Source organism: Drosophila tropicalis, unplaced genomic scaffold (assembly GCF_018151085.1).
Source record: "Drosophila tropicalis isolate 14030-0801.00 unplaced genomic scaffold, ASM1815108v1 contig_593, whole genome shotgun sequence".
NCBI lineage: Eukaryota > Metazoa > Arthropoda > Insecta > Diptera > Drosophilidae > Drosophila > Drosophila tropicalis.
In genome coordinates this window covers 3754058-3779195 of record NW_027173070.1, presented here as the reverse complement: position 1 = coordinate 3779195, position 25138 = coordinate 3754058, and the positions used below count along the sequence as shown (strand labels likewise).

The 25138-nt window shown below is 38.8% G+C and overlaps 11 protein-coding genes across 17 annotated transcripts; 8 read left to right on the top strand and 3 right to left on the bottom strand.

Annotated features, from left to right (window-relative positions):
• The first annotated feature begins 278 nt into the window (after positions 1–278).
• Positions 279–2817, top strand: Spt (Spitting Image). Its single transcript, XM_068289121.1, has 7 exons — positions 279–447; positions 519–686; positions 741–1085; positions 1152–1461; positions 1521–2252; positions 2310–2414; positions 2488–2817. Exons 1-7 carry the CDS (start codon positions 358–360, stop codon positions 2556–2558), a joined length of 1821 nt encoding a protein of 606 aa, XP_068145222.1. The 5' UTR covers positions 279–357; the 3' UTR covers positions 2559–2817.
• A 129-nt stretch (positions 2818–2946) lies between these two features.
• LOC137576176 (uncharacterized) lies at positions 2947–4172 on the top strand. 2 transcript variants are annotated; one of them, XM_068289123.1, is made up of 2 exons: positions 2947–3486; positions 3553–4172. In XM_068289123.1, the coding sequence occupies exons 1-2, from the start codon at positions 2992–2994 to the stop codon at positions 3667–3669; spliced, it is 612 nt and encodes a 203-aa protein (XP_068145224.1). In that variant the 5' UTR covers positions 2947–2991; the 3' UTR covers positions 3670–4172. The 2 variants fall into 2 exon arrangements, with proteins under 2 accessions (XP_068145224.1, XP_068145225.1); XM_068289124.1 differs by having other exon boundaries at positions 3556–4171.
• Positions 4173–4312: 140 nt separating this feature from the next.
• LOC137577929 (uncharacterized) lies at positions 4313–5001 on the top strand (the record flags this gene model as incomplete). Its single annotated transcript, XM_068291529.1, has 2 exons — positions 4313–4589; positions 4657–5001. Coding segments are annotated over 2 exons (477 nt in total), but the record flags the coding sequence as incomplete, so codon positions are not given.
• lin (protein lines homolog) lies at positions 4947–8729 on the bottom strand. 4 transcript variants are annotated; one of them, XM_068289117.1, is made up of 2 exons: positions 8221–8729; positions 4947–8150 (listed from the first exon to the last, which is right to left on the bottom strand). In XM_068289117.1, the coding sequence occupies exon 2, from the start codon at positions 8045–8047 to the stop codon at positions 5510–5512; it is 2538 nt and encodes an 845-aa protein (XP_068145218.1). In that variant the 5' UTR covers positions 8048–8150; positions 8221–8729; the 3' UTR covers positions 4947–5509. The 4 variants fall into 4 exon arrangements, with proteins under 4 accessions (XP_068145218.1, XP_068145220.1, XP_068145219.1 ...); XM_068289119.1 differs by having other exon boundaries at positions 4947–8147; XM_068289118.1 differs by having other exon boundaries at positions 8228–8729.
• Positions 8730–9767: 1038 nt separating this feature from the next.
• On the top strand, positions 9768–12362 carry Pgi (glucose-6-phosphate isomerase). Of its 2 annotated transcripts, none has more exons than XM_068289170.1 (6): positions 9768–9870; positions 10035–10246; positions 10392–10974; positions 11040–11279; positions 11341–11869; positions 11931–12362. In XM_068289170.1, exons 2-6 carry the CDS (start codon positions 10113–10115, stop codon positions 12119–12121), a joined length of 1677 nt encoding a protein of 558 aa, XP_068145271.1. In that variant the 5' UTR covers positions 9768–9870; positions 10035–10112; the 3' UTR covers positions 12122–12362. The 2 variants fall into 2 exon arrangements, with proteins under 2 accessions (XP_068145271.1, XP_068145272.1); XM_068289171.1 differs by lacking the exon at positions 9768–9870 and adding an exon at positions 9871–10004 and having other exon boundaries at positions 10109–10246.
• Positions 12278–15623, bottom strand: LOC137576204 (WD repeat-containing protein 43). Its single transcript, XM_068289169.1, has 6 exons — positions 15271–15623; positions 14676–15208; positions 14003–14611; positions 13794–13943; positions 12670–12767; positions 12278–12611 (listed from the first exon to the last, which is right to left on the bottom strand). The coding sequence occupies exons 1-6, from the start codon at positions 15583–15585 to the stop codon at positions 12394–12396; spliced, it is 1923 nt and encodes a 640-aa protein (XP_068145270.1). The 5' UTR covers positions 15586–15623; the 3' UTR covers positions 12278–12393.
• Positions 12802–13770, top strand: LOC137577701 (uncharacterized). Its single transcript, XM_068291235.1, has one exon. The coding sequence runs from the start codon at positions 12856–12858 to the stop codon at positions 13768–13770; it is 915 nt and encodes a 304-aa protein (XP_068147336.1). The 5' UTR covers positions 12802–12855.
• A 102-nt stretch (positions 15624–15725) lies between the features above and the next one.
• On the top strand, positions 15726–17864 carry CCT8 (chaperonin containing TCP1 subunit 8). The gene is made up of 2 exons (XM_068290559.1): positions 15726–15883; positions 16092–17864. Exons 1-2 carry the CDS (start codon positions 15824–15826, stop codon positions 17670–17672), a joined length of 1641 nt encoding a protein of 546 aa, XP_068146660.1. The 5' UTR covers positions 15726–15823; the 3' UTR covers positions 17673–17864.
• Positions 17865–18269: 405 nt separating this feature from the next.
• On the bottom strand, positions 18270–22130 carry LOC137577922 (uncharacterized). Its single transcript, XM_068291517.1, has 3 exons — positions 21745–22130; positions 18444–19568; positions 18270–18383 (listed from the first exon to the last, which is right to left on the bottom strand). The coding sequence occupies exons 2-3, from the start codon at positions 19560–19562 to the stop codon at positions 18270–18272; spliced, it is 1233 nt and encodes a 410-aa protein (XP_068147618.1). The 5' UTR covers positions 19563–19568; positions 21745–22130.
• Positions 19694–20934, top strand: Cdk5 (Cyclin-dependent kinase 5). Its single transcript, XM_068290365.1, has 4 exons — positions 19694–19924; positions 20067–20254; positions 20324–20688; positions 20749–20934. Exons 1-4 carry the CDS (start codon positions 19757–19759, stop codon positions 20910–20912), a joined length of 885 nt encoding a protein of 294 aa, XP_068146466.1. The 5' UTR covers positions 19694–19756; the 3' UTR covers positions 20913–20934.
• On the top strand, positions 21771–25068 carry Flo1 (flotillin-1). Of its 2 annotated transcripts, XM_068290363.1 has the most exons (8): positions 21771–21987; positions 22364–22439; positions 22508–22862; positions 23465–23476; positions 23568–24038; positions 24099–24242; positions 24312–24476; positions 24698–25068. In XM_068290363.1, the coding sequence occupies exons 1-8, from the start codon at positions 21936–21938 to the stop codon at positions 24713–24715; spliced, it is 1293 nt and encodes a 430-aa protein (XP_068146464.1). In that variant the 5' UTR covers positions 21771–21935; the 3' UTR covers positions 24716–25068. The 2 variants fall into 2 exon arrangements, with proteins under 2 accessions (XP_068146464.1, XP_068146465.1); XM_068290364.1 differs by lacking the exon at positions 23465–23476.
• The last annotated feature ends 70 nt before the right edge of the window (positions 25069–25138 follow it).

Sequence of the window (25138 nt, the reverse complement as noted above, 5' to 3'; positions counted from 1 at the left end):
TGCCGCCAGATTTCCCAATTCGATTTCGATTGTAATTAATTCTTGAACAGCTCATCGCGAATCGATAACCAACTGTTTTGGCTATTTTTTGAATTGCACATTTTTCGATTTTTTTGTTGTTTATAATTTAATTTAATTATGTGACAAAAACAAGACACTAAACTGAAAACGTATTTATGATGTCCTGCTTTCGAATAAAAAATGTTTCTTTTGACATCACGTTTGGTATATTGAGATTGATTGGGTAAAATAAATAAAAACCCCCCTTTCTGCGCTTATGTCCCAAGCCAAGATTCAAAAAAAGACATTATTTACCGAGAAGTAAAACAAAGGATATATTAAAAAATTAAGTACACGATGAACTTGCTGAGAGCCAAGCTTGAAAACTGTCTTTTTGAACTGAGTAAATGTTCTGATGATAGTAATAAACGCATAAACTGGTTAAATGTGAGTCCTCGAGGGAGATCAGTACCTGATCAGGAACAATTTAATTTGCTAAATTTGATTTCTTTCGATAGAACTTTTGTGCCGCTCTCTTGGAATTCTCATCGGCGGTTCATAAATACATGTCTATTCAAAATGAGGCAGTGGAAATGATATGTTTATGTTTAACGCAGATTATGATTTGCATTCGCCAACTCGAGAATATCGTGAAGGTAGAGAAATCATGCGCCGCTAAGATCGCTGTAAGTAAAAGAAAAATGACAAGTGACTTAGTTGACCTTGATGATATTCCGCAGGCAAGTCATCATCATTTTGTGGAACGTGCGAGATGGTGTCTAAAGCGTATGCTACGCATATGTCCAGATAAGAATTCCAAACAGGATGATCTAGTTCTGAATACAGAGGGACAGTCCTTTCTCGATCTAGTAGATTCAATTTTGGATACCCTTGCTCCATTCAGCAATTATAATGAGGAGAATAGCTATGTCAATGTGTCTGAGATCCTGTCGTGTCCCAAGGATACAATGCATCTATGCAGACGCGTTGGTAGCTCCATCGATTCTGTGTTGAGCCAAACTTTATCGTTTGCTAATGTAGCCTTGCAAGAGGATAAGCGAGCCTTGAGTGCTCTGTGCCAAAAGGTATCAATTTTGCTTTAAGAATATTTATACTCTAATATATATATACTAATTAATTTCTATGACCAGGTAATGCGAGAGTTTGGAGCCTTTCAAGCGGAATGCCAGACCTCGTTTTCAGCTTCAAATATCAAATTGAAAACTATGACCATGGAGCAAGCTTTATATCAATTGGAGGATTTCATTAATGAGGCCCTCTTGCGTTTGGTTTTCCAGTGTTTTTTGGATATTGAAAAATTTTCAGTTGACAAAATACGGAATGTCCTAAGACAGGGTGATACTGCCTTATCGGATGATTTCATAGCCGATTTTGATGTCAATGTTGATCGTGCCATGCAAATTGGCGTATTCGCAGTGGCATTTGCACCCAATCTTAAAAGTATTTATATTTTATTTAAAAGATAAAATCAATTTACACCATTTTTCTTTTCTTTGCAGTGAAGACCATAGTACGCAGTTGTTTGGCGTCATTTGAATCATTGGACACCAGTTTAATACCCTCATTGCAAGCCAGTGGCACTGATCTTCACTCGGAGATTCTAGAACAGCATTTCAATGAAGAAATTATGAAATTCAAAACGGCTATGCACGAGATCATTGATAGTGGAGCTCTGGTGGGTTGTTATTTGGATATACTCACAGATGGCATACAATTGGCAGAGAAGAATTTCGCAAAGACGCCTTTGATGGACTTGAATCAAATGGCTATGCTGCTGTTGGAGCATTTCCAACTGGCGGTCAATGAGAAGGTATTGAAGGAAAGCAAATGCGGCAAAGGTGTGGAATATTTTCAACAATTTGTTCGAATGTGGCGAGAATGTAAGGCCATACTCATGTGTGCATCTCAAGTCGAGCCACAACGTATTATCAAACGATTTAAAATAATGCGAAGTATTCTACGGAAACTGCACAGCTGCTTGCAAACAAACACAAAAGAAGGAATGCCACAAGAAGAAACCGAACAGTCTTTAGGAAAGACAAATGTTAATGAAGCTAAACTCGATCTTTCGGCCATATTACCAAGTCAAAGAAGCATACTCTACGACACTCGGGAGCGTAGAAGCCGCAATCAAAGACAAATGAAACCTGTAGCAACGGAAAATACAAAAGATAATCCAGCTGAGAAAAACAAATCAACGAAATCGAATGCTTATGCTAGTATAAGGCGAAGTGAGTATATAAACAGTTAATCATTTGAGAGTTTTATTAAATTTTTTTAAATTTTAGAAGAAAGTCTTCGAACAATGATGTTTAAGCGTCAGAATATGGCCGAGAGTCGTAAACTTTATAAATCCATAACCAATAATCAATCGGTCAATTTGCAAATTAGCGGTAAAACAAAAATTCTCATATATATATTCTTTTTTGTCCAAACACTTAACGGAATATTTGTAAAATTTTTCAGATATTCTTGATCAGTTAACTGATTTATCATCAACATTTTCCGAGACGCAACATTTGCTGAATAAAATCTAAAACTCCAATCAAAAGCGATAATTTAAATAATAACGTACTTCCTAAGCTAAATTGTGTATATACATACATACAAACATAGATATACATACATACATATATATAAACATATATCACATATACACTAAAATGTGTACGCCGTAGAGAGCAGAGTATTTGCTCAAAAAAATCAGTTTTTAATCTATTGTTAAAATTACTAAAAATCCTAAAATAAACTAAAACTACATAATACATAAATATAAATATTTATCATATGCAACAATTGTCTGCGATAGCTTCAATTTAATTCAAGTCAATATGTAACGCGTCGTCAGTCAGTCAATCCTTATCGATTTTCCCCACTTGAAAAGAAGTAGGACTCGGTCAACTGGTGAATCAATACAGAGCGAAAACAAACAAACACAACAACAAAGAGACTTCCTCTCTTTTGCGAGAAATGAAATCGTTGGCCAAGGAAAAAACAATTTCTGAGGAAGAAATTAAATCGCCGAGCAGAAATAATACAAACAATAATCATCATGTAGTGCCCTTGGGCATCCTCATAGTACTTTGTACTATGTATCTAACGGCGGCCGGATTGCAACGTAACTATATATACTATGTGAAAACAGGCGTGGCTGCCTCTAATCTGCCACCCTCAACAGAAAATGAAATTCAACTGGAATCTCAAGACAAACCGACCTGTCAAAAATTACAAATTTTTCAAAAAGACATATCCGAACCGTTTAATGACGACAATCTAAAGACATCATCCAAGACATTTTCGGGGCTTAAAAGTCTGAAACGTAACAAAAACTCAAAAAATGGCAAACTTTTGGAAGCTAAAAAAAAGAAATCCAATACAGCGGAACCAATTATTTATCTCTTTGCTTTGGTCTTTATCTACTTATTGCTAAAGGCTGCCTCTGATATCAATCAGCATTATAAATCGGTAATTATTATATTAGAAATAAATTTATTTACTTTGGTGAATTTGTATTGAATTGTTTTTGTATAGCAGAATAAAGGAGATAAACGTTTGAGGCGCTGCTCCCTGCAATCCTATGCTCAGGCCCATAAGCAAGATCGGCGGGCCTCAAAAGGTATTTCAGCAAAAAGTTTGCCCAAGTTTTAAGGGTTTTGAGATGATTATGAATCGTCCTAAATAATTTAAGGGATCAACACAAACAGTAACTACAATATAAATTTTAAGCGGTGCCTACACTGAGATCTGTCGCTAGAATTCGATATAGATAATGGGACTAAAGCCAGTGTAGGCGCCTTTTGTTTTTTTTTTTTTTCAATTAAACTTATTGTTAATGCTAATTGTGTTACACTATACTAAACTTGACTTTCTGTGTATTATGTAGCACCCACTATTCACCTGCTGTCCAAAAAACAAAACTTTATATACAACAAAACACAAAAATTTTCTGACTTTTTCGGAAAATGCATTATAGTATAAATATTGAATTTTCTATACTCTATGCAAAAAAAAAAAACCAAGATTTATTTTCTTTTTTATTTATTTTTTAAAATTGTAAGTGCACCCAATCTTCTATCAGTATTATGTATGTACGTGTGCTATAACTTCACTTTATACCCTATAATCCTTTCACATTTCGGTGAAACTGTACTGATGCGATTGTATATATACTATACATATATATATATATATATATATATATCCTTATATTCTGTCCTCTATTTATAAATGTTATACTATATATACATGTGTGTTTAAGTAAAAAATAAAATTATTGTCTACTTTCCTGTGATCACTATCAAAAGCTACAACTTTTCTATGTGTTCTATTATATGCAATTCGTATTGCGAAAAATTTTTACCTCCCCCTAAAAAAAAAAATAGTTCCGGATGATTCGCCTGTGCTGCAGCGTAGACAAGCGATTTTAAGAGAAGTCCGTTCCATATCCGTTGATCGCTATAAGTATACAATTGCAGAGGAAGTAGCCACAGGTCGACAACAGCCCATGGTGCCATTATATAGGCCCATTAATAGCTCCATTGCTGCTCTAGCTGGAGGAGGGGATGCCCGTAAGCATCTTAAATCTGCCTGACAGCTGCCTTGTCTTATCAGTCTATATGTTTTCCACTCCAGCAGCTATGGCTATGAATCGTCGGTCTTCGGTGCCCATCAATATTAATCCATATTTATATCCTCAACATACCGCCCAGCTGGTTAAACGCGGATCGGTTATAAGTCTGTCAAGTTTGGCCCCCTTGCCACTTGGGCCAGACATGGCGAATCCAACACTTCCAGACTCTTCCAAACGTCGTGTACGCATGATAAATCGTCATTGAAATGCCATTAATACTTAACTTCCACAACGAATTAAACGACTTAAGACTCGAGTCTCTTACTCGATTTGTTTTGCAAATAATTAAGCAGTGTTTTATATATATATATATTATTCATGTTCAAGTAAAAAATACATTTCTATTTACGCCCTGGCAATTAGTTTTAAGACACAGTTTATACACAAATCTCTCAAGTTTCATTCTCTCTTGTTTTGTTTTTTTTTTCTTTTTTGTTTATAAAAATTGCACCAATTGAGCGATTATCCTACTTAAGGGCAAGAGATTTAAAAATAATTCTAGACTAAGATTTACTTTCTTGTTTTGGAATTCAGTACCTACTAAGAAATTACATACAATTTTTTTTATGTACGAGTAAAAAAGGCATCAGCATCGGCACGATTGGTGAGTGAGTGAGTGAGTAAGTTTGTGAATGGTAAAATGGAATCGATCAAAGATCTTATATATATATAGAGTTATATATATATATATATATATAGTTTAAGGCTTTTTATCAGATTTTGTGCTAGTTTAGGCTATTTCCATATTAAATTAAAATAAATTACGTATTTTAAAGAGCACACACATTACATATTAAAAAAAAAAAAAACAAAATTTGTAAAAATTAAACGGAAATAGACAATTCATTAATTATTCATTTAACTAAGCTCGTTGCCCTCGTAGAGACTTTCACAACTCTCGAGAAGTCGCAGCACCGGTGATATGTCATACGGATATAATTGACGTGAAACCAGGCGGGATATTTGTAGACGTAGCCGTATAAGAACACCCATGGCTTCATCTAGCATGGCATTTCCCATTCCGAAACTGTGACAGCTGTGTACAAAACTTGTCCAATTCATGCGGATGTATTTGAGCAAACGCAACAGATAGAGCAGGAAACAGGTCTCATTGCTGACAAGCAAATCCAACAATAAATCGGAGCTATTCGATATCATTTTAAGAAATTCGAGGAATGTATACACTGGATTCAGCATGGCCACCAGCTCGTGGAAAGCATTATTACGAAACGACAGGCCCGATGTTACATCCAGAGTGCACACCATGGCCTCAATTAAATGATCATCCTGATCATCAAACAAATGTATCAAAATCTTACTGAAATGACACTCCGGATGAAATTCTAATGTTTGCTTAATGAACGTCTCCAGTTTGCTTAACACATCGCGGATGGATCGTTCGATAAGAAGCATATCCTGAATATCATAGTCAGTGGAATCTATCGAAGAATCGGAGGAATCACTGCGTATCTCCTTGACGGTAACCGCTATGGATTTGAGCACCAATAGGACCATTTTCTGCAACAGGGTTTTGTCCATTTCCACAGCTGGTGGCACAGCACTTGTACCCTCTTGCATCTGAATGGCATCCGAATGGTTAGACAATTGACCAACTACGCCATTGATAGGATAGTTTAGTGGTCGACCATGATAGCCCAATAGACTGACCATATTGTCCGGTTGCCGGCGGGGTAACGACTCGAATATACGAAATCCACGTACATGGCAGACAATTTGATGGGCGAGCTTGCATGTCTCCTCGGGCAGCATGTCCTGCAGCGCTAGTGTGGAGCCATAGCAGAGAGCCTCGTTGAATAGGCACAGCATTTGCTTGTACACGGTGCACGACAGACTGTGATTGAGCAATAGCTCAAATTTATCCAACTGGGCATAGAACGGTCGTGTCTCATCGATGGACAAATTCGCCTTCACGGAAATTATGTTCTCCCACAGCTGCAGAAAATTGAGCACACAATGCTCGGCTGCATACTGATGATTCCCTGTGGTAGCGACAGTAGCGGCTGGTGACATCAGCTCCGACATGTTCTTTACCAGAGTAGGCCATTTGTGCTCCAACTTTTGAATGGTAATACATTTCAGGTGCGTTGTATCGAAACTTTCCGAATCGGTTAGCGTCACCACATGACAGCCAGTGGCGTTCGGATGCGAGGCGGTGGAGTGTGTTATTTGCTGTTGTTCCTCATGGTACAGTCTAGGTCTTTCCCTTTCCCGCTCTCTGTTCTCCTCCTCTGACGGTTCAATGTCTTCAGATCCCTCTTCGCGAAACTGTAGCGCGAAATAGTTTGTGGCCAGCGGTTGATCCTGCACTGGAAAATGCATATAGCTCACAGACGCTTCAGCTGATGACGCCGCTGCTGTTGTTGACCCCGTCGTCGTCGTCGTCGCCGTCCATTCATCTTCAAGGGGATGCAGCTCAATATCCTTCCATTCCACGATTCTCTTAATAATGTCCAGACTAAAGTGAATCTTTTGCACGGCCAAGTGATCCAGCTGATCGAAATTAAACAGCTGATCAATAATCTTTTGTAGCCACTCATCATTTAGTTCCTGTTTGGCAATCACCAGAAATGCGGCTAGCACACGTCCTGCCAGGAATTGCACATAGGAATTGTTATAGCCGGCCAGGACAATGATCTCATCGATCAGTTTGTGATCGTTTCGTATGAGAGCGTCGCAGACATCCATGATGCGCGTACAAATGAATCCCTTTGAGTTTTGCTTCAGATATATATCGAAGAGGAGCTGTAGATTGGAAAGGAATTGCAGGAGTTTATTGGTGGGCCACTCCCGCAGGTTAGCTATCCGTTTCTGACCATTGGAGTCGTGTGAGTAATGGGACTGAAAGGGTTTGCGGAGCGTGCGCTCTGACACACCACACAGGCACTGCCGGGTGAGGGATTGCTCAAATTCTAACATTTCATCAGCTGGAACTGGAGGCGACTTACTTAAATTATTACTTAAGCTACTTAAACTATTTGTGGTGTTCGTGGTGGTGGTAGTGGTCAGTAAGTCTGGCAATTTGGCGGCACGATCAACTTCATCCTTGGTGACTGCGGCACCTGTGGCAATATCAACCGCCTCCAGCTGGGCATAGGAAGTGGCTCTCGAACTGCACGGCGTTGTGGTTGGTGAATTATTCGAGCTGCTCGGCAATGAGAGCGAATGGGTGGAGGATGAGGATAGAGATGAGCATAAATGATGATTTTTATTGTGATTCGTATTTCCATTGCTATCGAGTATATCCGGTGGCGGTGGCTGTGTCGTCTTCAATTGCTTGTCAATCTTTTGCCTCTTTGTCTGTGGCTGTTCGTTAGCCACAGATCCACTACTACTACTACCACTGCCCGGTCCAGCTCCTGGGGCAGACTGTTCCATATTCTCCGTATTTTGACGTACCCGACGTCTCTCTTTTTCGCTCTCTCTATCTCTCACTCTCTCTCTTATGCGGATTAATTAAGTGCCTTAGTCGAAACGTCTGCTGTAATTTACGAGACGAATTTGTTTTAAGTCGAATCGCACAATTCCTATATTCCAATTCTCATTCTCACCACATACATACAAAAGGCAAACGGCAAGAGCACACAATGTGTATGCCACACAAGCCCAAGCCCAAGCCAGACAACCAGCTTCCGTGCTACGCGCCCACAAGGTTACGTGTGCAGACGACGACACAAAGATGAGACAAGAGAGTTTATTGTGCTCCTTGTTTTATTTTAATCACCCACTTTTATGTATCAATGTGGCCACTACCTCCGGCCAGGTGGCCTTATGGCATAGTTAAACATTTTTTGTTTCTTTTTTTAAATACTTTACACTTGTTGCACGTCTGATTTCGATATCTGTATTAGTTCACTCTGTTTTACGCTCTTCCCCACACTTTTATTCTCTTTACGCTCTCTATCGACACTTTTGCATTGGTTCACGGTGTTTCATTAACTTTTGTAAATTTCTGTTCAATTTGTTTATAATTTGGGTGTTTTTTTTTTTATTTTTGTTGAAAAAACTACAACAACAACTAATTAAGTAGCCGCCATTTTGTTAGTCGTTGTTATCGATAGGCACACAATTGTTAAGATAGAGGGCGCTATTACCGCCAAGTCTAAGCCGCAGTGAGCCTATTTTTGTTTTGGCTTATTGTTATAAATAATAAATAAATAAACATCGCCGTTGTTGTAAAATGAAAAAAGATACGTACTGGAAAAAAATGAAGCCCCAAACCAACCAAAATTCCGGAGGTCAAATAAGCTACAGGCTCACTAGAGCATTAGCTGGCCACACTTAACAGGTAGCGGTTATTTATCTGCGGGGAAAATATGAAATTCCAAACTGAAAAAAAAATGTTTTTTACTTTTCTGGACAGCAAAAAACATACATTTTAAAAGTGAGCAATGTAATACAGCCAAGGCAGAAAACGAGCAGAAAGTTATCACAAATTTTATTTACAAAACGGGTTTAATTTTCTGAAATCCAGTAAGTTTCATTGACTTCCTGAAAAAGTCAACTTTTAATATTCAAAAGTTAAAATTAGGCCCGATTCCCACTGGCGATCATCCACAATCTCTTTGGGGATGGTGCATAAGGTTTTGCCGTGCCGAGATTTGACCATCCATAGTTCGAGTATTAAACTGTTTACGTTCGAAAACCAAAAAATATCAGATTTGTTTATATATTTATTATACCCTTGCCCTTTGTCTGTGCAGTGATGAATTAAGTTACCAATAAAAAGTTTGGAAAAAATATTATGGACAAGTCTTGCAAGGGTACATAAACTTTGGTATTCATTTTTACTTAAATGTATATCATTTATTGACATCCATCTCCTCATCTTGCAATGATTTATAAACAGTACACGGGCGTAAGGAACTAACTTTTTTTATATGGAATTTCAAATTTTTTCCCGCAGAGAGTGTGACCAGCAATGCTCTAATGAACCTATAGCGGCATATTCAAAAGCAAAAATTGTGTAGATAAGATTTTAAAATATTTTTTGTAACAAGTTAGCATTCATATATAGCGTGTGTTTATGTTTATCAATCAAATTTTACTAGAGAAATTTTGAATTTTTTAGAAACTCAAAATTAAAAGTTTATCAAATCGTCCTTAAATTTTTTAATGAATTCGGCTTATCAATTGAAAAGCGGCACAGACTTGACAACCCTGGCCTGGTGTTTGATATTCATTTGACCTCCGGAATTGTGGTTGGTTTGGGGCTTCATTTTTTTCCAGTCCGTATCTTTTGCCATTTTACAACAACGGCGGTGTTGTGGAGAATCGTTCCGGATATTTGCCGGAGCCAGATAATAACAATAAGCAATACGACCACAACGTTTAAGTAAAGTGTTTCGTTTCATTGTGATTTCAGTTGTGTTTTTCGTGGTGTTTTAACTAGATCTACTTGCGACCTTCTCCCACTACTACCTCCCACACTCTCTGAAGGAAAATGGCTGGTACATTGCCTGCTCTCAATCAAGAGGCTGTCTTCAAGAAGCTTCAAGAATACTATAATGCCCACAGCAAGGATATTGTTATTAAGGATTTGTTTGTGAATGACCCCAAACGGTTCTCCAAATACAGGTGCGGCACACAATTCATACAATTTCACCTTCAAATTTGTCCTTGCCCTCCCACCCCTCACATTTGTCCTTGCATAAGGTCGACTTGAAGACGAACTTCGAGGTCATCCGATTGAGTGATTGTAATTTCACATTTTGTTTATCAGCTTACGTCTACATACTCCAAACGATGGTGAGATTTTGCTGGATTATTCCAAGAATCGAGTCAACGATGAGGTGTGGCCAATGCTATTGGAGCTAGCCAAAGTAAGGCGCGTCGACGTGGCTCGCAATGCCATGTTCAGTGGCCAGCATATTAATATTACCGAGAACCGAGCAGTCCTCCATACCGCGTTGCGTAACCGTAGCTTGGATCCTGTCCTGGTGGATGACCGTGATGTTATGCCCGATGTGCGTGCCGAATTAGCACACATGAAGGAATTCACCAATAAGGTGATTTCTGGTGTTTGGCGCGGATGCACCGGCAAGCAAATTACCGATGTTGTCAACATTGGTATCGGTGGCTCCGACTTGGGTCCTCTAATGGTGACCGAAGCTCTGAAACCCTATGGCAAGGGTTTGCATTCCCATTTCGTTTCCAACATTGATGGCACCCATATGGCAGAGGTCCTAAAGAAAGTCAACTATGAGACAACTCTCTTTATTATTGCCTCGAAAACATTTACCACTCAGGAAACCATCACGAATGCTACTTCGGCCAAATCCTGGCTGCTGGAACATGCCAAGGATGTAAGTGTAAAAGATACTAATTGAGAAATGTGTCTCTAATTTCTCAAATGTTTTGTTTTTTTCAGGAGGAAGCAGTCGCCAAGCATTTTGTGGCCCTATCAACCAACAAGGAAAAGGTCACAGCATTCGGCATTGATAGCGCTAACATGTTTGGTTTCTGGGATTGGGTTGGAGGACGTTATTCTCTTTGGTCTGCCATTGGCTTGTCTATCTGCCTGTCCATAGGTTTTGAGAACTTTGAACAGTTGCTGGATGGTGCTCACTATATGGATAATCATTTCAAGACAACTCCCCTGGAGAAAAATGTGAGTTGTGCTTGAAAAGATTTATCGATTAATTCTTTTCTAATTGAATTTGCTCTTATAGGCTCCCGTTATTCTGGCTCTATTGGGTGTCTGGTATTCGAATTTCTATAATGCTGAGACTCATGCCCTCCTACCCTATGACCAGTACTTGCATCGCTTCGCTGCCTACTTCCAGCAGGGTGATATGGAGAGTAATGGCAAATTTGTTAGCAAATCGGGAAAACCCGTCAACTATAATACAGGACCAATTGTCTGGGGCGAACCAGGCACAAATGGACAGCATGCATTCTATCAACTTATCCATCAGGGCACTCGTCTGATACCCTGCGATTTTATTGCCCCAGCTCAAACGCATAATCCAATCTCCGGAGGTAAACATCACAAGATTCTTCTTTCTAATTTCCTAGCCCAAACGGAGGCTCTAATGATGGGCAAGACCGCTGATCAGGCCCGCGAAGAACTGTCCAAGGCCGGTGTGTGTGGTAATGAGCTTGAGAACCTCTTGCCCCACAAGGTCTTTGTGGGCAATCGTCCAACAAATTCAATTGTCGTCAAGAAGGTGTCACCATTCACCTTGGGCGCTTTGATAGGTGAGTGCAAAACATGAAATAATAAACTTTTAATTAACCTTTGGTTTCCTTTCACTTGCAGCGCTCTATGAGCATAAAATCTTTGTCCAGGGTATCATCTGGGACATCAATTCGTTCGATCAATGGGGCGTTGAATTGGGCAAGCAGTTGGCCAAGGCTATTGAACCGGAGCTTGATCATTGTAATGAAGTCTCATCGCATGATGGCTCGACAAATGGTTTAATTAATTTTATTAAAGCTAATTGGAAGTAAACAAAATACAAATTGGTGGCTATTTGTTGCATAGTAAACATTGTTCTTAAACTGAAAACAAACATAAACTATATTCTTTGCACAAATATTGTTTAGCATTGGAAATCGTTCCTTCGTTTTGTGTTGTTGGCGCAAAAATAAATAAAATCTCATTAATTGGCTTTCAATCTGTTATTAAATGTAGTTGATAAAATATTAACATGGAAATAAATGTACCTAAATGAAAATTGTGTTTGGAAAATCGTGAGTTTTATTTATAACAAAAAAAAGTATTACTCCTCTCCAGATGAGTCTGTTGGGTCTGATGAATCGTCCGAATTATCTGAATTATCCGAATCTTGAGTCATTATAATATCCTCTTCATCAGCAGCCACATCATCATCGGCTGTCATATCAACATTATTATCTCCGTCATCCTCTGAACTGACATTATCATCCTCTTCCAGATCACTCCAATTGTTATCATCGTACTGTGCTTCTTGAGCCTCATCTGAATGACATAGGAAAGTGTTTAATAGAGTTTAATATGTAATATAAGGACAACTTACTCTGATTCTCGTCGACAATGAGTACACCATTATCATTCAAATGATTGTCGGCATTGCGTTTCATTTGGTTTATAATCAAATTGACGCGTCCCGTTATTCTAAAAAAGAGTAGGCCAAGACAATAAAATAGAAACATATTCATAACTTAAAAATCAAAATTAAGGCGTACATTATTTAATAAACAAAATGTCCTTTAAGGCTAACGAAGTCATGAACGTAGATGCTTTACTGCCCACCGCACCAATTACCAACGATGATGACGCATCGTCTGAGTTTGACGAATGTATTAGAGGATCGGTGACTGAAGCTAAAGATACCTATAATCCTTTGGCTATATGCAATATGCCCCTCTGTGATGATGCCGACTTGGAGTGCGTTGCCGAAATGGTTGACGCTGTACTTTGTGAAGCTGTTCTCATTATCGAGTCAGATCCCCGTGGTCTATTTTGTTACAAGTATCCCAATCCGCTCAAAACGAATGCTGAGGACGAAGACTCGGATATTCTAGATGTTGTTGTGGCTGATTTGCACGATGGAGCATCAACAATGGCAGCAGCTACAATCAATCTCTATAGTCAGACGAAGTCGCATACTAGCGTCTCAGTGCGTCATTGGATGAGAATTGGAGAATTTGCATATGGCAATGTTATCTCAGAGATTCGTGACTTTATAACCAAATGGCAACTAACGCCAGATACAAAATGCGTTGTGCTCAGTAATATGAAGCGACATGATGTACCTGTCAAGGGATCAATTTACTTTGTCGATGCCCATTTTTCGCGACCCACTCCTCGTTGCCCTAATCCATTGGCCGTGGCCAAAGTACGTTTTATTATTAGCGTTTCCAAGGTAATGCAAAAGCATTATCCTGTGATGATTACATATCGATTTGAGGGCTTTAATACGCTTTACTATGCTATAGGTGAACGTGCCACCAATTCGTGGACTTTTCAACGATTTCATATAGACACTATACTTCATTCTAAATTGCATTTCTATGCCGAAATCTGCGAGTGTCGACATGGTACAATTGAGAATCCCAAACAAAATATTAGATCAAATAAACAAAAGAGTCATGGTGGTGATAATAAGATGACTTAAAATAAATAAATAAATCTACTTACTGCAAAGCTTCAGTGAGACATCTCATACGCTGCTCTGCAATGCCCAGGCAAATGCCCAATTTATCACGTAATGCGTCCTTGTCCTCGGACATTAGGACACTAGTGTGGGTCGAGGCTAGGATGCGTAACCAACGTAGTCCACAGGCGACACTAAAATGCAGATAAATAAGTTACTAATTTATTTCAGTTATTGGATCCCATCTACTCACCTTGCATGCTTGCCTTGTAGCAACTGGGATAATTCATTAACCAATGGATTCACATACTCTAACGGGAGACGTTCCAAAGTCAATTGTATAGTTTCTGTATCAAGGGTATTAAGCACTGATTGTATCATTGTCTGGTCCTTACTGTGCAATGCCTGCATCAATAGTTGAGTCTTGCTCTGCATTTGCAATTTATTGGCCGTTGGTTTTGTGGCAGTCAATTGCAAATGTTGCAATCTCGCCTCCATGGGAACCTCATTTTGTACTTTTTTCTTGGAAATTGGCAAAGCACTATTGTACTCTACTCTCTTTATATTATCCCTGGGTATTTCGGTTTTTAGGCCGGTGATGGGTCCATCTTTTTGTTGTTTTTTGGCATATAATTTCTTGGGATCGGCTCTCACAATGACATTTAATTTCTCGGCATAGTTGGGAGTAAAACGTTCGAACTGCAGTAAACTGCGGCTGCCATAGCCAAAGAGAATTTCATGGGTTCGATTTTTATCTTGAACAAAATGGGCGGCAACAGCATGAAGGGGTTCCACAGTCTCGGCTCCATCTGAGGCTATTTGCAGGGAAACTTTCGGCTTAATATATTTCTCTGATGAGAGGCTAACGTTAAACGAGAATATACATAAAGAGAATTTTGAGCTCAGAAATGAATGTAAATATTTACCTATTTATGTTAAGTAAATATATGTGAATATTGCCATTTCGTGTCACACTCGCCACCCGCAATGAACCATCCTCGGTGCGTACTTCACTGGCCAAACAGTACGCCAGATCCTCCATTAGCAATGTGCAAGCTGAAGCCTTATTTTTGCCTCGTTTATCAATTTTCCAGAAACTAATGACTCGCTCCATGCGAGCTGTGGTTAGTATGTATTCTACATCATTGTCAGCTATGCTGGTCATAGCATTTATGTCGCTTGAGTGCCCAGTGAATGTTTCAACCAATTCTTTGGTCTCAACGTCAAAGATCTTAAGCGAACGTGCTCCTACAGCTAATGACCGACTTGTAGCCAGGTAAACAATATTATGCGGCTTTTCGGGTCCCACCTGCCAGTCGGCAATGCAACGTTCTTCGGTTATAGACCACACCAGGGCACGACAGTCGGCTCCTACTGTATACAAATGTCCCTTGTTCTGATTATAAGCAATTGAGGTGACTGGACCCTCATGATTGTCCCCGCTCAATGTGCGTTCGATCTGACCAAAATTGAATTTAATTAATTCATCATCTTTAGCTCATTGTTTTCTTGTGCACTTACCTGTCCCTCCGTCAGAGAAAATAATGATACATTGCCTTTCACTGTGCCTAGAGCTATGTACAATCTATTACTGCCGACCACCGAATCATTCTGAGACTTCCGAGACTTTTTGGCACGCGGAGTTGGTGGAGCGTCCACAGCAACCCATGTAAGAGCAGTGCAGCCTCCAGAGAGATGTAGGTTCGGTGTAAACTCTTGTTTCAGTGAATTGGCCTCTGTATCCCAAATACGAAGGACTCCATGCTCGTCAACCAGGGCAAAGAATTGTCCTCCATTGGGTGAGAAGCCCAGCACGTGCTTCTTGGCCAGCGACATCGTGTTGTTGTTTTGCGGCAAACAACCTGGACCAGGGATGGACTGGACAAATTTGTTGCCAGGGCTAGAGCCATCACAATCATTCCCTATAAAGTTTAATCGATAGTTGCGTCACATCCCCAATTTCAGGGCTGCAGCAAACCGTGTCGTCGAGAATGTTCCCTTTGAGGTTATAAACACATTTACCGACTGATTGCCATTGCCTGAACTCCGTGAGATTTGAAGTCTGTGTATAAAAATGGCTTTATCTGTACCCAAAGCACCCGGAGTGTCTCAGATGCTCAAGGATGGAGCCCGTGTAAGTGTAAAATAGAAGAAATGTGCAGAAACATTTTGATTTTTGCTATATTTCATTGAAATTCACACGAAAAACATGCACCGGGGGAGCGCGTGATTAGTCATCTACAATCATGCAGCCATCCTCGTCTCCCTTTCCCACCATGTGTATGAAAAATGTCTAATTTCTCGAATTTTCTTTTTATATTCTCAAAATTTATCCTTGATAGATGTACAGGGGCTTGGAAGAGGCTGTCTATCGGAACATCAGCGCCTGCAAAGAGTTTGCCCAGACAATGCGCTCTGCTTATGGCCCGAACGGCATGAACAAAATGATTATCAATCACATTGAGAAACAGTTTGTGACCAGCGACGCGGGCACCATAATGCGCGAACTTGATGTAGAACATCCTGCAGCCAAGCTGATAGTGATGGCCAGTCAAATGCAGGACGCCGAGGTGGGAGATGGCACCAATTTCGTTGTGGTCTTAGCTGGAGCTCTGCTGGAATCCGCTGAGGAGTTGCTACGTCTGGGCATTACAACTGCTGAGATAGCAGATGGTTATGAGAAGGGTTTGGAAAAAGCTCTTGAAATTCTGCCCAAATTGGTATGTCACAAAGTAGAAGACTATCGCAATGTGGAGAAGGTCAAGGAAGTTTTGCGAACTGCAATCATGTCCAAACAGTACGGCCAGGAGGATTTCCTTAATGATTTAGTTAGCAAGGCCTGCGTTTCCATTCTTCCCGATGATGGCACCTTCAATGTCGATAATATACGCATCTGCAAGATTCTGGGCAGCGGCCTGTCAAAGTCCGAGGTGGTTCGTGGTATGGTCTTCAAGCGTTTTGTCGAGGGTGACATCACCTATGCCGAGAAAGCCAAAGTGGTCATTTTCTCCTGCCCCGTGGACATTATTCAGACTGAGACCAAAGGCACAGTTCTGATCAAATCCGCAGATGAGTTGATGAACTTCTCGTCCGGTGAAGAGAGTCTGCTGGAATCCCAGATTAAATCTATTGCCGATGCCGGTGTCAAGGTGGTTGTTGCTGGCGGTAAAGTGGGAGACATGGCCTTGCATTTCCTGAACAAATACGGTCTTATGGCAGTCCGTTTGAACTCCAAGTTCGATTTGCGTCGGCTTAGCCGTTCGGTGAATGCCACAGTTCTGCCCCGCATCACCACTCCCAGCCAAGAGGAATTGGGCTATTGCGACAAGGTGTGCATCGAGGAGCTGGGGGACACCACAATAGTGGCATTCCGCAACGAGGGTAAGGACTCGCGCATTGCCACCATTGTGATTCGCGGTGCAACTGATAACTTCATGGATGACATTGAGCGTGCTCTAGATGATGGCGTTAACAACTTCAAATGCCTGAGCCGAGATGGCCGTTATTTGCCCGGTGCTGGTGCTACCGAAATCGAATTGGCTGTCCAGTTGTCTGCCTATGCCGACACATTGCCCGGTTTGGAGCAATATGCTGTGCGTAAGTTTGCCAATGCTTTGGAGGTCTTCCCCAAGGCTTTGGCTGAGAATTCCGGCACAAATGGCACTGAAATTGTTAATCAATTGTATTTGGCACACAATTCCGAATCTGGCAAAAACACTGGCTACGACATTGAGTCAGAGAAGGCCAACACAGTCGATACAGTGAAGGCAAAGATCTTTGATCTATATCAATCCAAATTCTGGGGTCTCAAGTATGCAGTTGGTGCAGCCACCACCATTCTGAAAGTGGATCAAATCATTATGGCTAAGCGAGCGGGTGGACCCAAACCACGACAGGCTGCTGGCAGTGATGATGAGAGTTAAGTTATTCTTCTCCACCCCACTCGCTTCCCGCTATGTATTTTTTCTTATCATTTATAACTTTGAGTATAGCTTGGAAATTTAAAATTTCATTAACTTTTCACACACACACTCACCCACAACAAAACACACACACACAAAACTTAAACTCACACTGTATCGTATTAATAATAAAACTAAAAATTATGAAAACTATCTACATTTTGTTATTTAAAAAGGGTAAATTATTATGTTATATAGTTTGAGAACAAATTTTTTAAAGATGTGAATAAATTAATTTGTTTTGGAAAAAATAAGTTAAACCAAAGGATATATGAATCTTTTTGAAAATAACATTCGAAAACATCAACGAAATTTTAACAGCCCAATACATTTTGTTACATTTTAATTTGTCTTGTTCAAAATTAAACCAATTGGTGCCTATATTTAAAACGAACCAATTGTAAATGTGAAGAATTATTACTGGATATGGAACACAATGAAAAACCTATTGAAATAAACTTTCAAATACTTGCTAAACAAAAATTGTGTTAACTTTTATTTGCTGTAGTACATAATAGCTAAATAAACCACCACTTTCATTAATGAATTTAAACTGGTTTATTCATTTTTGAAACATATAGATATTGGATAGTAACTATAACTAATTGTTTTTTCCGTGCAGACCTCAAATAATTTATGTGGATGTCGCACTTCCCATTTAAAGTCAGAGACCTGTAATCATATTAATCGTATAACATAGCAGTTAGAAATAAAAGTAATACAACTTCTTACCACCTGAGATTCATATTGATTATCAATCAGGTAAATAGTTTGCTTGTTAAAGCATTCTTCTCTCATTTTTGTTGCATCAAAAACAAAAACTTCCTCGCTAAAGTCAAAAGTACAATTGTCAAAGCTTATCACATCCAAATATTTGGCTTTGAACAAAATATTGTTAAAAAATTCTCTGCTTGCAAAATTGCAGTTCTTGAAATACAATTGCTTTATATTTTCCCTAATATTATGCCTATTGGCAATGCTTATTCTCATTGATACGATTTTGAGAATATCAACATACAATGTAGAATCAACTATATCAAATAAATACTCGTGGTCGAGGCTGTCCTGCCAATGATTTCTAAAACCAAATTCCAAACTGTGTAAGGGGCGCTTGGATTTCACTAAACGTAATTCTTCAATAAAAGACCGTCGAAAAGTTTCATTTCTGCACTCTGTTCCCGAAATATGCAGTTCTTTTAAATGATTCATCACCTCAAAATGTTTGGAAAACCAAGGAAACTCGTTGTCATCAATTGTAATCATTTCTAGATTACTTACACTCTCTTTGTGTAATTTTATATACTCCACACATTTGGCATCAAACAATTCTAATTTGATTTCCTTAAGCCGATTTTGGATCATTAATTTTTGAAAGTTTTCAACCTTAAATTTACTTGTGCAATAGGATAAGGTTAGACTTTCCAAACCTTTGTAGTTAACAAATTCTTTGCCGGTGAAATTTCCCATTGGACTTAAGGTTTTTAAATTTGGAAAAGAATTCAGTATTTTTGACATATCAGAGTCTGTTACAGACATTTTGCTTGTGACATGAAATCGCAAGTCATCGACATTAGGATATATGTAGGAGGTAAGCACCTGCAGATGTCCCGCCTCTGCAAATTTAATTCGTATCTTTTTAATGAATTGGCAAATGTTTTGGAATAAATGGTGTAAATCATTAATATTGAATTCCATTGCGTTTATTGAAATATCATTAGTCTTATATCGCGATTGCCAATGATAATTCAATATAATGGGAAACCTCGAATGCAAATCGCATAATGACAATTGTGACTTAAGATCCAGATAGCTTAGAATTAATAATAAACAGTCTTCAGGAAGGTTCTCCATTTTATCCTGAAAGATATTAGAAAATGACAGTACATTAGAAATAGTGTTGGTAAACTTGTCGATAAATGCCCCACGACAAAAACATTCGATAACAGCGTTATCGTTATTAGTTCGGGTTTTATTTTTAATTATTTGCTGGCCACTCTAAAACATTTCATTGCTGCAGAAATAAACAGAATTGTCGAACAGCGAAAATGCAAAAATATGATAAGATGGAGAAAATTGGCGAGGGCACCTATGGCACGGTGTTTAAAGGCCGAAATCGCGACACGATGGAAATAGTTGCCCTAAAGCGAGTCCGCCTAGACGAAGATGATGAGGGTGTTCCATCCTCTGCCCTGCGCGAAATCTGTTTACTAAAGGTAAGTGCTGTGTTGCAATATCTTAACGTAAATCAACAAAATCGTATATTCCATTAGCCTCTAAAGAGCAAACTATATAAATGATCCATAAATAACTCATGACACATGTTGTGGCATTTCTTCATATTTTGTTTTTCCGCAGGAGTTGAAGCACAAGAATATTGTACGACTAATAGATGTTCTGCATTCGGATAAGAAGCTAACATTGGTATTTGAGCACTGTGATCAGGATCTGAAGAAGTATTTTGACAGTTTAAACGGAGAAATCGATATGGCTGTGTGTCGTAGTTTCATGTTACAACTGTTGCGCGGCTTGGCCTTTTGTCATAGGTTAGTGGGTCATATGGCAAAGGAAGCTCCCTTGTTTATTTACATTTCTTAATTCATTTACTTGCACAGTCACAACGTTCTGCATCGTGATTTAAAACCACAAAATTTACTTATCAATAAAAATGGAGAATTGAAATTGGCCGATTTCGGTTTGGCCAGAGCCTTTGGCATTCCTGTAAAATGTTATTCAGCCGAAGTGGTGACGTTATGGTACCGTCCACCGGATGTACTATTTGGTGCTAAACTATATACAACAAGCATTGATATGTGGTCGGCTGGATGCATTTTGGCCGAACTAGCTGATGCTGGGCGACCGCTTTTCCCTGGCTCCGATGTGCTTGATCAATTGATGAAAATATTCCGTGTGCTGGGCACACCAACTGAAGATACATGGCCAGGTGTATCACATCTCTCCGACTATGTAGCGCTTCCATGTAAGTGCAAATTACTCCAAAAATACACATGTGTATATATAAAAGACGGTTTTTCCTTAGCTTTTCCAGCCATCAGTTCATGGAGCCAACTGGTACCAAGACTTAACTCAAAAGGAAGAGATTTATTGCAAAAACTGCTCGTGTGTCGTCCCAATCAGCGCATCAGTGCCGAGGCTGCCATGCAGCATCCTTATTTCACAGACAGTTCGTCTTCAGGCCATTAAAAAAACCTCAACAAACCAAAAATGGGAATTCTACCAACTTATTATGACTGTCTCTTAATTAGAATGTAAGATGAACCCTTCTCTTGTACTAGTTATAAATGTGCAAATTTTGTCCTTAGTTGTTTAAATCTGTTCATATATTGATAATTAATATATGTACTAAAATACCAAATGAAAACGCAATCAGTTTTAAATATATATAATTTTTAGATGTTAGCTAAAATAAATAAATCAAAAATTGTAATATTTACTTTCAATTGTCTTTTACTAAAAAAAAAAAACTAGATAAACAGAAATCTGGGCGAACGAAGGAAAGTTTGCAAACTTTGTTTTAGTTATTAGCAGATCTTGAATTTGAATCGTACACATATATAAAGCAACAAGTGTTTCTATCCCTAATTTTCTAAAGTATTAGTTTAAGATAAAAATTTAAGTCTTTTTCAATATTTTGCAAATTTTCCTAAATATAATATATGTACTTATTGTTAGATTTCATTGAAATATGTATTAAATTTAAAATAGTTCCATTTTATTATTGATATTAATGAATTTGAAATTATCTACATTTATCTAGATTTGGGATACGATAATGCAAACATACATCCAAATATTATAACAAGCTGATTTTAAAGATCGATCAAAAGATCGTCATCTCCATTTTTCTAAGTGTGAGTGAAGCGTGAATTTTAGAAACTAAAAGTCAGAATTTAATTGATTATAATTATATTTGTTTTATAATCATTCCTTTTGTTTTATATTTTCAAAATATTTCAAGTAGATTAATTTGAAGCACAGGCACCGTTTATCGTTAATATCGAATGCGCATACTCACAATATATGGTCGGGTGGTTGCTTAGTTGATTCTAAATTGTTTTGCAAACCGGTCGTCTCTGTTTTTCGCCGTGGCGATAAAAATAAAAGTGAAATATTCTAATTGTTTTTATTAAACAAAGAAAAAATTCAATTAATCGAAATCGAACTATATTAACTACGTCGTCAAAGGCAAGGGAAAACTGACTTGCAATGACCTGGGGATTTGTCACCTGTGGGCCCAATGAGGCTCTTGTCGTATCAGGTAAATTCAAAACACACTTTTACAATTTCACATAAACTTAGAGTGCAATCAGTCCCAAACATTCACTATTTGCTTTTGATAGAGTGGCACTTGAAAGAATTATAAATAGTGAATATATACGTACAATATATAGAACTGTAAATAGCTGCTGCTCCACCCACTCCCCTGAATGACGTCATTTCTTATCGATTTTTGTGTACAGCTTGTTGGCTGATGAGAAGAGGAAGAAGATTGTAGATGCGCGCGCACATAAATGGCTACTGGGCAATCATTTCAATACGTGTTTAGTGGGGATTGGCAGGGGGAAGAAATCATCGTTGTAAACAAAACAAATTTTTGTAATTTCTTTTTGCTCTTTCCCCACATTTCAATGCAGGATGCTGCTATATGAAGCCCCTATTGGTGCCCGGAGGCCGAGCCTTTGTCTGGCCAACAATTCAGCAAGTCCAACGGTAGGTTAATTGATTTGACATTGAATATAAATTTATGTTAATTAAACGCACCCGCAATCGTGGTGTAGAATCTCCTTAAACACTATGACACTGCAAGTGGAGAGCCCCTGTGTCTATACCAGCCAGGGAGTACCCATCTCCGTCACTGGAATTGCCCAGGTAAAGGTCCAGGGCCAGAATGAGGATATGCTACTTACGGCCTGTGAGCAATTCCTTGGGAAATCCGAATCAGAGATTAATCACATTGCTCTGGTCACATTGGAGGGACACCAACGGGCTATTATGGGCTCCATGACTGTCGAAGAGATCTACAAGGATCGCAAGAAGTTCAGCAAGCAAGTTTTCGAAGTCGCCTCCAGTGATTTGGCAAATATGGGCATTACTGTCGTTTCGTATACCATTAAGGATCTGCGTGACGAGGAGGTAAGTTGGAATTCCACATAACAATATGGCACGGTATGGCATGAATAGCTAGAGAGCAGAGCATGTGTCCAAATATTTGAATAAACTTTGCTATAAAGTAGCGGGTTGAAAATTTTATTCTCTCCGTTTTCCGTCCGTAATCCTGCACTTGTTCTTAAATGTTGTGTTCGTTTCTGAGTTGTATTCCTTCATGTCTTTTCCTGGGTCAGCCCTTTGTACATATGTATGTATGTACATTGACGGAGAAAACTAAAGTACGATATAGACAGGTACTTCTTTTAATATCTACTGGGATCACATAATAATATTGTTAATATTATTTACATTTGTAATACCCATTGCGACAGGGTAGAAGATTCACAGGGTCGTGAAGATTCCCGTATTCTTGAAGATTAGAAACGCTGGAGTCTGTAAAGGCAGCAATAGGTGTCCAAGTTTTAATAAGCATTTGTAGTTCCTCAAGGAAAATTAACAAAACCAATTGCCAAACTATTGCCGGCATGTAATTTGACTATTTTTTTTTTTTTCGTAATGATATTTGTATATTCTCCACATGTATAAATCTCTTGCATGTATGTACATATTGGAAAATCCACATCCAGGGCGCTTCCAAGGTAAGCATTGCCTGCTTAACGTAAACTTAATTATATAAATTGTTAACGATTTTTTGTATAATAATTTTCATATTGTTTAATTTAATTTTAGGGTTATTTGAAATCTTTGGGCATGGCGCGTACAGCGGAAGTTAAGCGGGACGCCCGTATTGGCGAAGCTGAAGCACGGGCAGAGGCTCACATCAAGGAGGCCATTGCCGAGGAGCAACGGATGGCAGCACGTTTCTTAAACGACACCGATATAGCCAAGGCCCAACGGGATTTTGAGCTAAAGAAGGCAGCCTACGATGTGGAGGTTCAGACCAAAAAAGCCGAGGCCGAGATGGCCTATGAACTGCAAGCTGCCAAGACCAAACAACGTATTAAGGAGGAACAAATGCAAGTGAAGGTCATTGAGCGTACCCAAGAGATTGCAGTGCAAGAGCAGGAAATTAAGCGTCGTGAGCAGGAATTGGAAGCCACCGTGCGTCGTCCGGCTGAGGCCGAAAAGTATCGTTTGGAGAAGCTTGCCGAGGCCAATAAGCTGCGTGTCGTCATGGAGGCCGAGGCTGAGGCAGAATCGGTAACAGATTTCAGTAACACTCCATACATTTAAAATTTATGGACTTTTATTATCTTGTAGATCAAAATACGTGGTGAGGCTGAGGCCTTTGCCATTGCAGCCAAGGCCAAGGCTGAGGCAGAGCAAATGGCCCAAAAAGCTGAAGCTTATAGAGAATATCGGGAAGCAGCAATGGTTGAAATGCTGTTGGAGACACTGCCAAAGGTAAATTATTGATATTGAATACTAATCGTTATATGCCAAACCTAATACGTATCTTTTTGTGCGTTATAGGTGGCCGCCGAAGTGGCTGCTCCACTCTCACAAGCCAAAAAGATCACCATGGTGTCCAGTGGACAAGGAGATGTCGGTGCCGCTAAATTAACTGGCGAGGTCTTGCAGATTGTTAACAAAGTGCCAGAATTGGTTAAAAATATAACCGGTGTGGACATTGCAAGGGTACGTTCCAATTCTGAATTTATATAGAGAGGAAAAATCGAGAAGCTATGGAAAATTGCTGAAAATTTTCCCAGGAAATTTACAAACAGAAACCTACAACAAATGGCAATCAAAAGACTTGGTAGAGAACAAAATGTAGAAATATTATAATACTTTTGATATTAGATTTAATTTTTTGCATATGATTTTAATTTAATTTGTTTTTTATATCTTCATTTCAGTCTGTGCATGCTGGCTAAATATCCAAAAAATCAAAAAACAAATCCCCAAAATTACACGAAAAAACTTTACTTCAACAAAAAAATTTACAAATCTGATCGAATACTTCAAATCAATTGAATTGCCGAAAGCATTTATATAACTTGTTTGTTTCATATATAACTTATATTATATGTGTGTAATTTATTCAATTTTGTTTAATTACATACAACCTCTATCTATATATATAAATATATATTTATATCTTTGTGGCTAACAAATAACACAAAAAATTTTGCACAAAAAAAAACAAATAAAGAGGCAAAGATATTTTGTATTCAATGTATATGTATTTTTAGGCGTGCGAACCTGAAATAAATATTTGAAAATCAAATTGATAAGCATTTTTGTATTACCCAACACTATTAATAAATTGCGATAGACCAGGCATAGCACTAAGGAAA

Excerpts from the sequence above, each read along its gene's own strand:
- Spt (XM_068289121.1), top strand. The coding sequence starts at position 358 with ATGAACTTGCTGAGAGCCAAGCTTGAAAACTGTCTTTTTGAACTGAGT. Across the intron at positions 1,086-1,151 it reads TGAGTGCTCTGTGCCAAAAG|GTAATGCGAGAGTTTGGAGC; the intron begins GTATCAATTTTG and ends TTCTATGACCAG. Across the intron at positions 1,462-1,520 it reads ATTTGCACCCAATCTTAAAA|TGAAGACCATAGTACGCAGT; the intron begins GTATTTATATTT and ends TTTTCTTTGCAG.
- Pgi (XM_068289170.1), top strand. The coding sequence starts at position 10,113 with ATGGCTGGTACATTGCCTGCTCTCAATCAAGAGGCTGTCTTCAAGAAG. Across the intron at positions 11,280-11,340 it reads CAACTCCCCTGGAGAAAAAT|GCTCCCGTTATTCTGGCTCT; the intron begins GTGAGTTGTGCT and ends TTGCTCTTATAG. Across the intron at positions 11,870-11,930 it reads CACCTTGGGCGCTTTGATAG|CGCTCTATGAGCATAAAATC; the intron begins GTGAGTGCAAAA and ends TTTCACTTGCAG.
- LOC137577701 (XM_068291235.1), top strand. The coding sequence starts at position 12,856 with ATGTCCTTTAAGGCTAACGAAGTCATGAACGTAGATGCTTTACTGCCC.
- lin (XM_068289117.1), bottom strand. The coding sequence starts at position 8,047 with ATGGAACAGTCTGCCCCAGGAGCTGGACCGGGCAGTGGTAGTAGTAGT.
- LOC137576176 (XM_068289123.1), top strand. The coding sequence starts at position 2,992 with ATGAAATCGTTGGCCAAGGAAAAAACAATTTCTGAGGAAGAAATTAAA. Across the intron at positions 3,487-3,552 it reads TCAATCAGCATTATAAATCG|CAGAATAAAGGAGATAAACG; the intron begins GTAATTATTATA and ends GTTTTTGTATAG.
- LOC137576204 (XM_068289169.1), bottom strand. The coding sequence starts at position 15,585 with ATGTCGCTGGCCAAGAAGCACGTGCTGGGCTTCTCACCCAATGGAGGA. Across the intron at positions 15,209-15,270 it reads TTTCTCTGACGGAGGGACAG|ATCGAACGCACATTGAGCGG; the intron begins GTAAGTGCACAA and ends AATTTTGGTCAG. Across the intron at positions 14,612-14,675 it reads TATTTACTTAACATAAATAG|CCTCTCATCAGAGAAATATA; the intron begins GTAAATATTTAC and ends GTTTAACGTTAG.
- Cdk5 (XM_068290365.1), top strand. The coding sequence starts at position 19,757 with ATGCAAAAATATGATAAGATGGAGAAAATTGGCGAGGGCACCTATGGC. Across the intron at positions 19,925-20,066 it reads GCGAAATCTGTTTACTAAAG|GAGTTGAAGCACAAGAATAT; the intron begins GTAAGTGCTGTG and ends GTTTTTCCGCAG. Across the intron at positions 20,255-20,323 it reads GGCTTGGCCTTTTGTCATAG|TCACAACGTTCTGCATCGTG; the intron begins GTTAGTGGGTCA and ends TTACTTGCACAG.
- LOC137577922 (XM_068291517.1), bottom strand. The coding sequence starts at position 19,562 with ATGGAGAACCTTCCTGAAGACTGTTTATTATTAATTCTAAGCTATCTG. Across the intron at positions 18,384-18,443 it reads ATCAATATGAATCTCAGGTG|GTCTCTGACTTTAAATGGGA; the intron begins GTAAGAAGTTGT and ends ATATGATTACAG.
- Flo1 (XM_068290363.1), top strand. The coding sequence starts at position 21,936 with ATGACCTGGGGATTTGTCACCTGTGGGCCCAATGAGGCTCTTGTCGTA. Across the intron at positions 24,039-24,098 it reads CCGAGGCTGAGGCAGAATCG|ATCAAAATACGTGGTGAGGC; the intron begins GTAACAGATTTC and ends ATTATCTTGTAG. Across the intron at positions 24,243-24,311 it reads TGTTGGAGACACTGCCAAAG|GTGGCCGCCGAAGTGGCTGC; the intron begins GTAAATTATTGA and ends TGTGCGTTATAG.
- CCT8 (XM_068290559.1), top strand. The coding sequence starts at position 15,824 with ATGGCTTTATCTGTACCCAAAGCACCCGGAGTGTCTCAGATGCTCAAG. Across the intron at positions 15,884-16,091 it reads TGCTCAAGGATGGAGCCCGT|ATGTACAGGGGCTTGGAAGA; the intron begins GTAAGTGTAAAA and ends TATCCTTGATAG.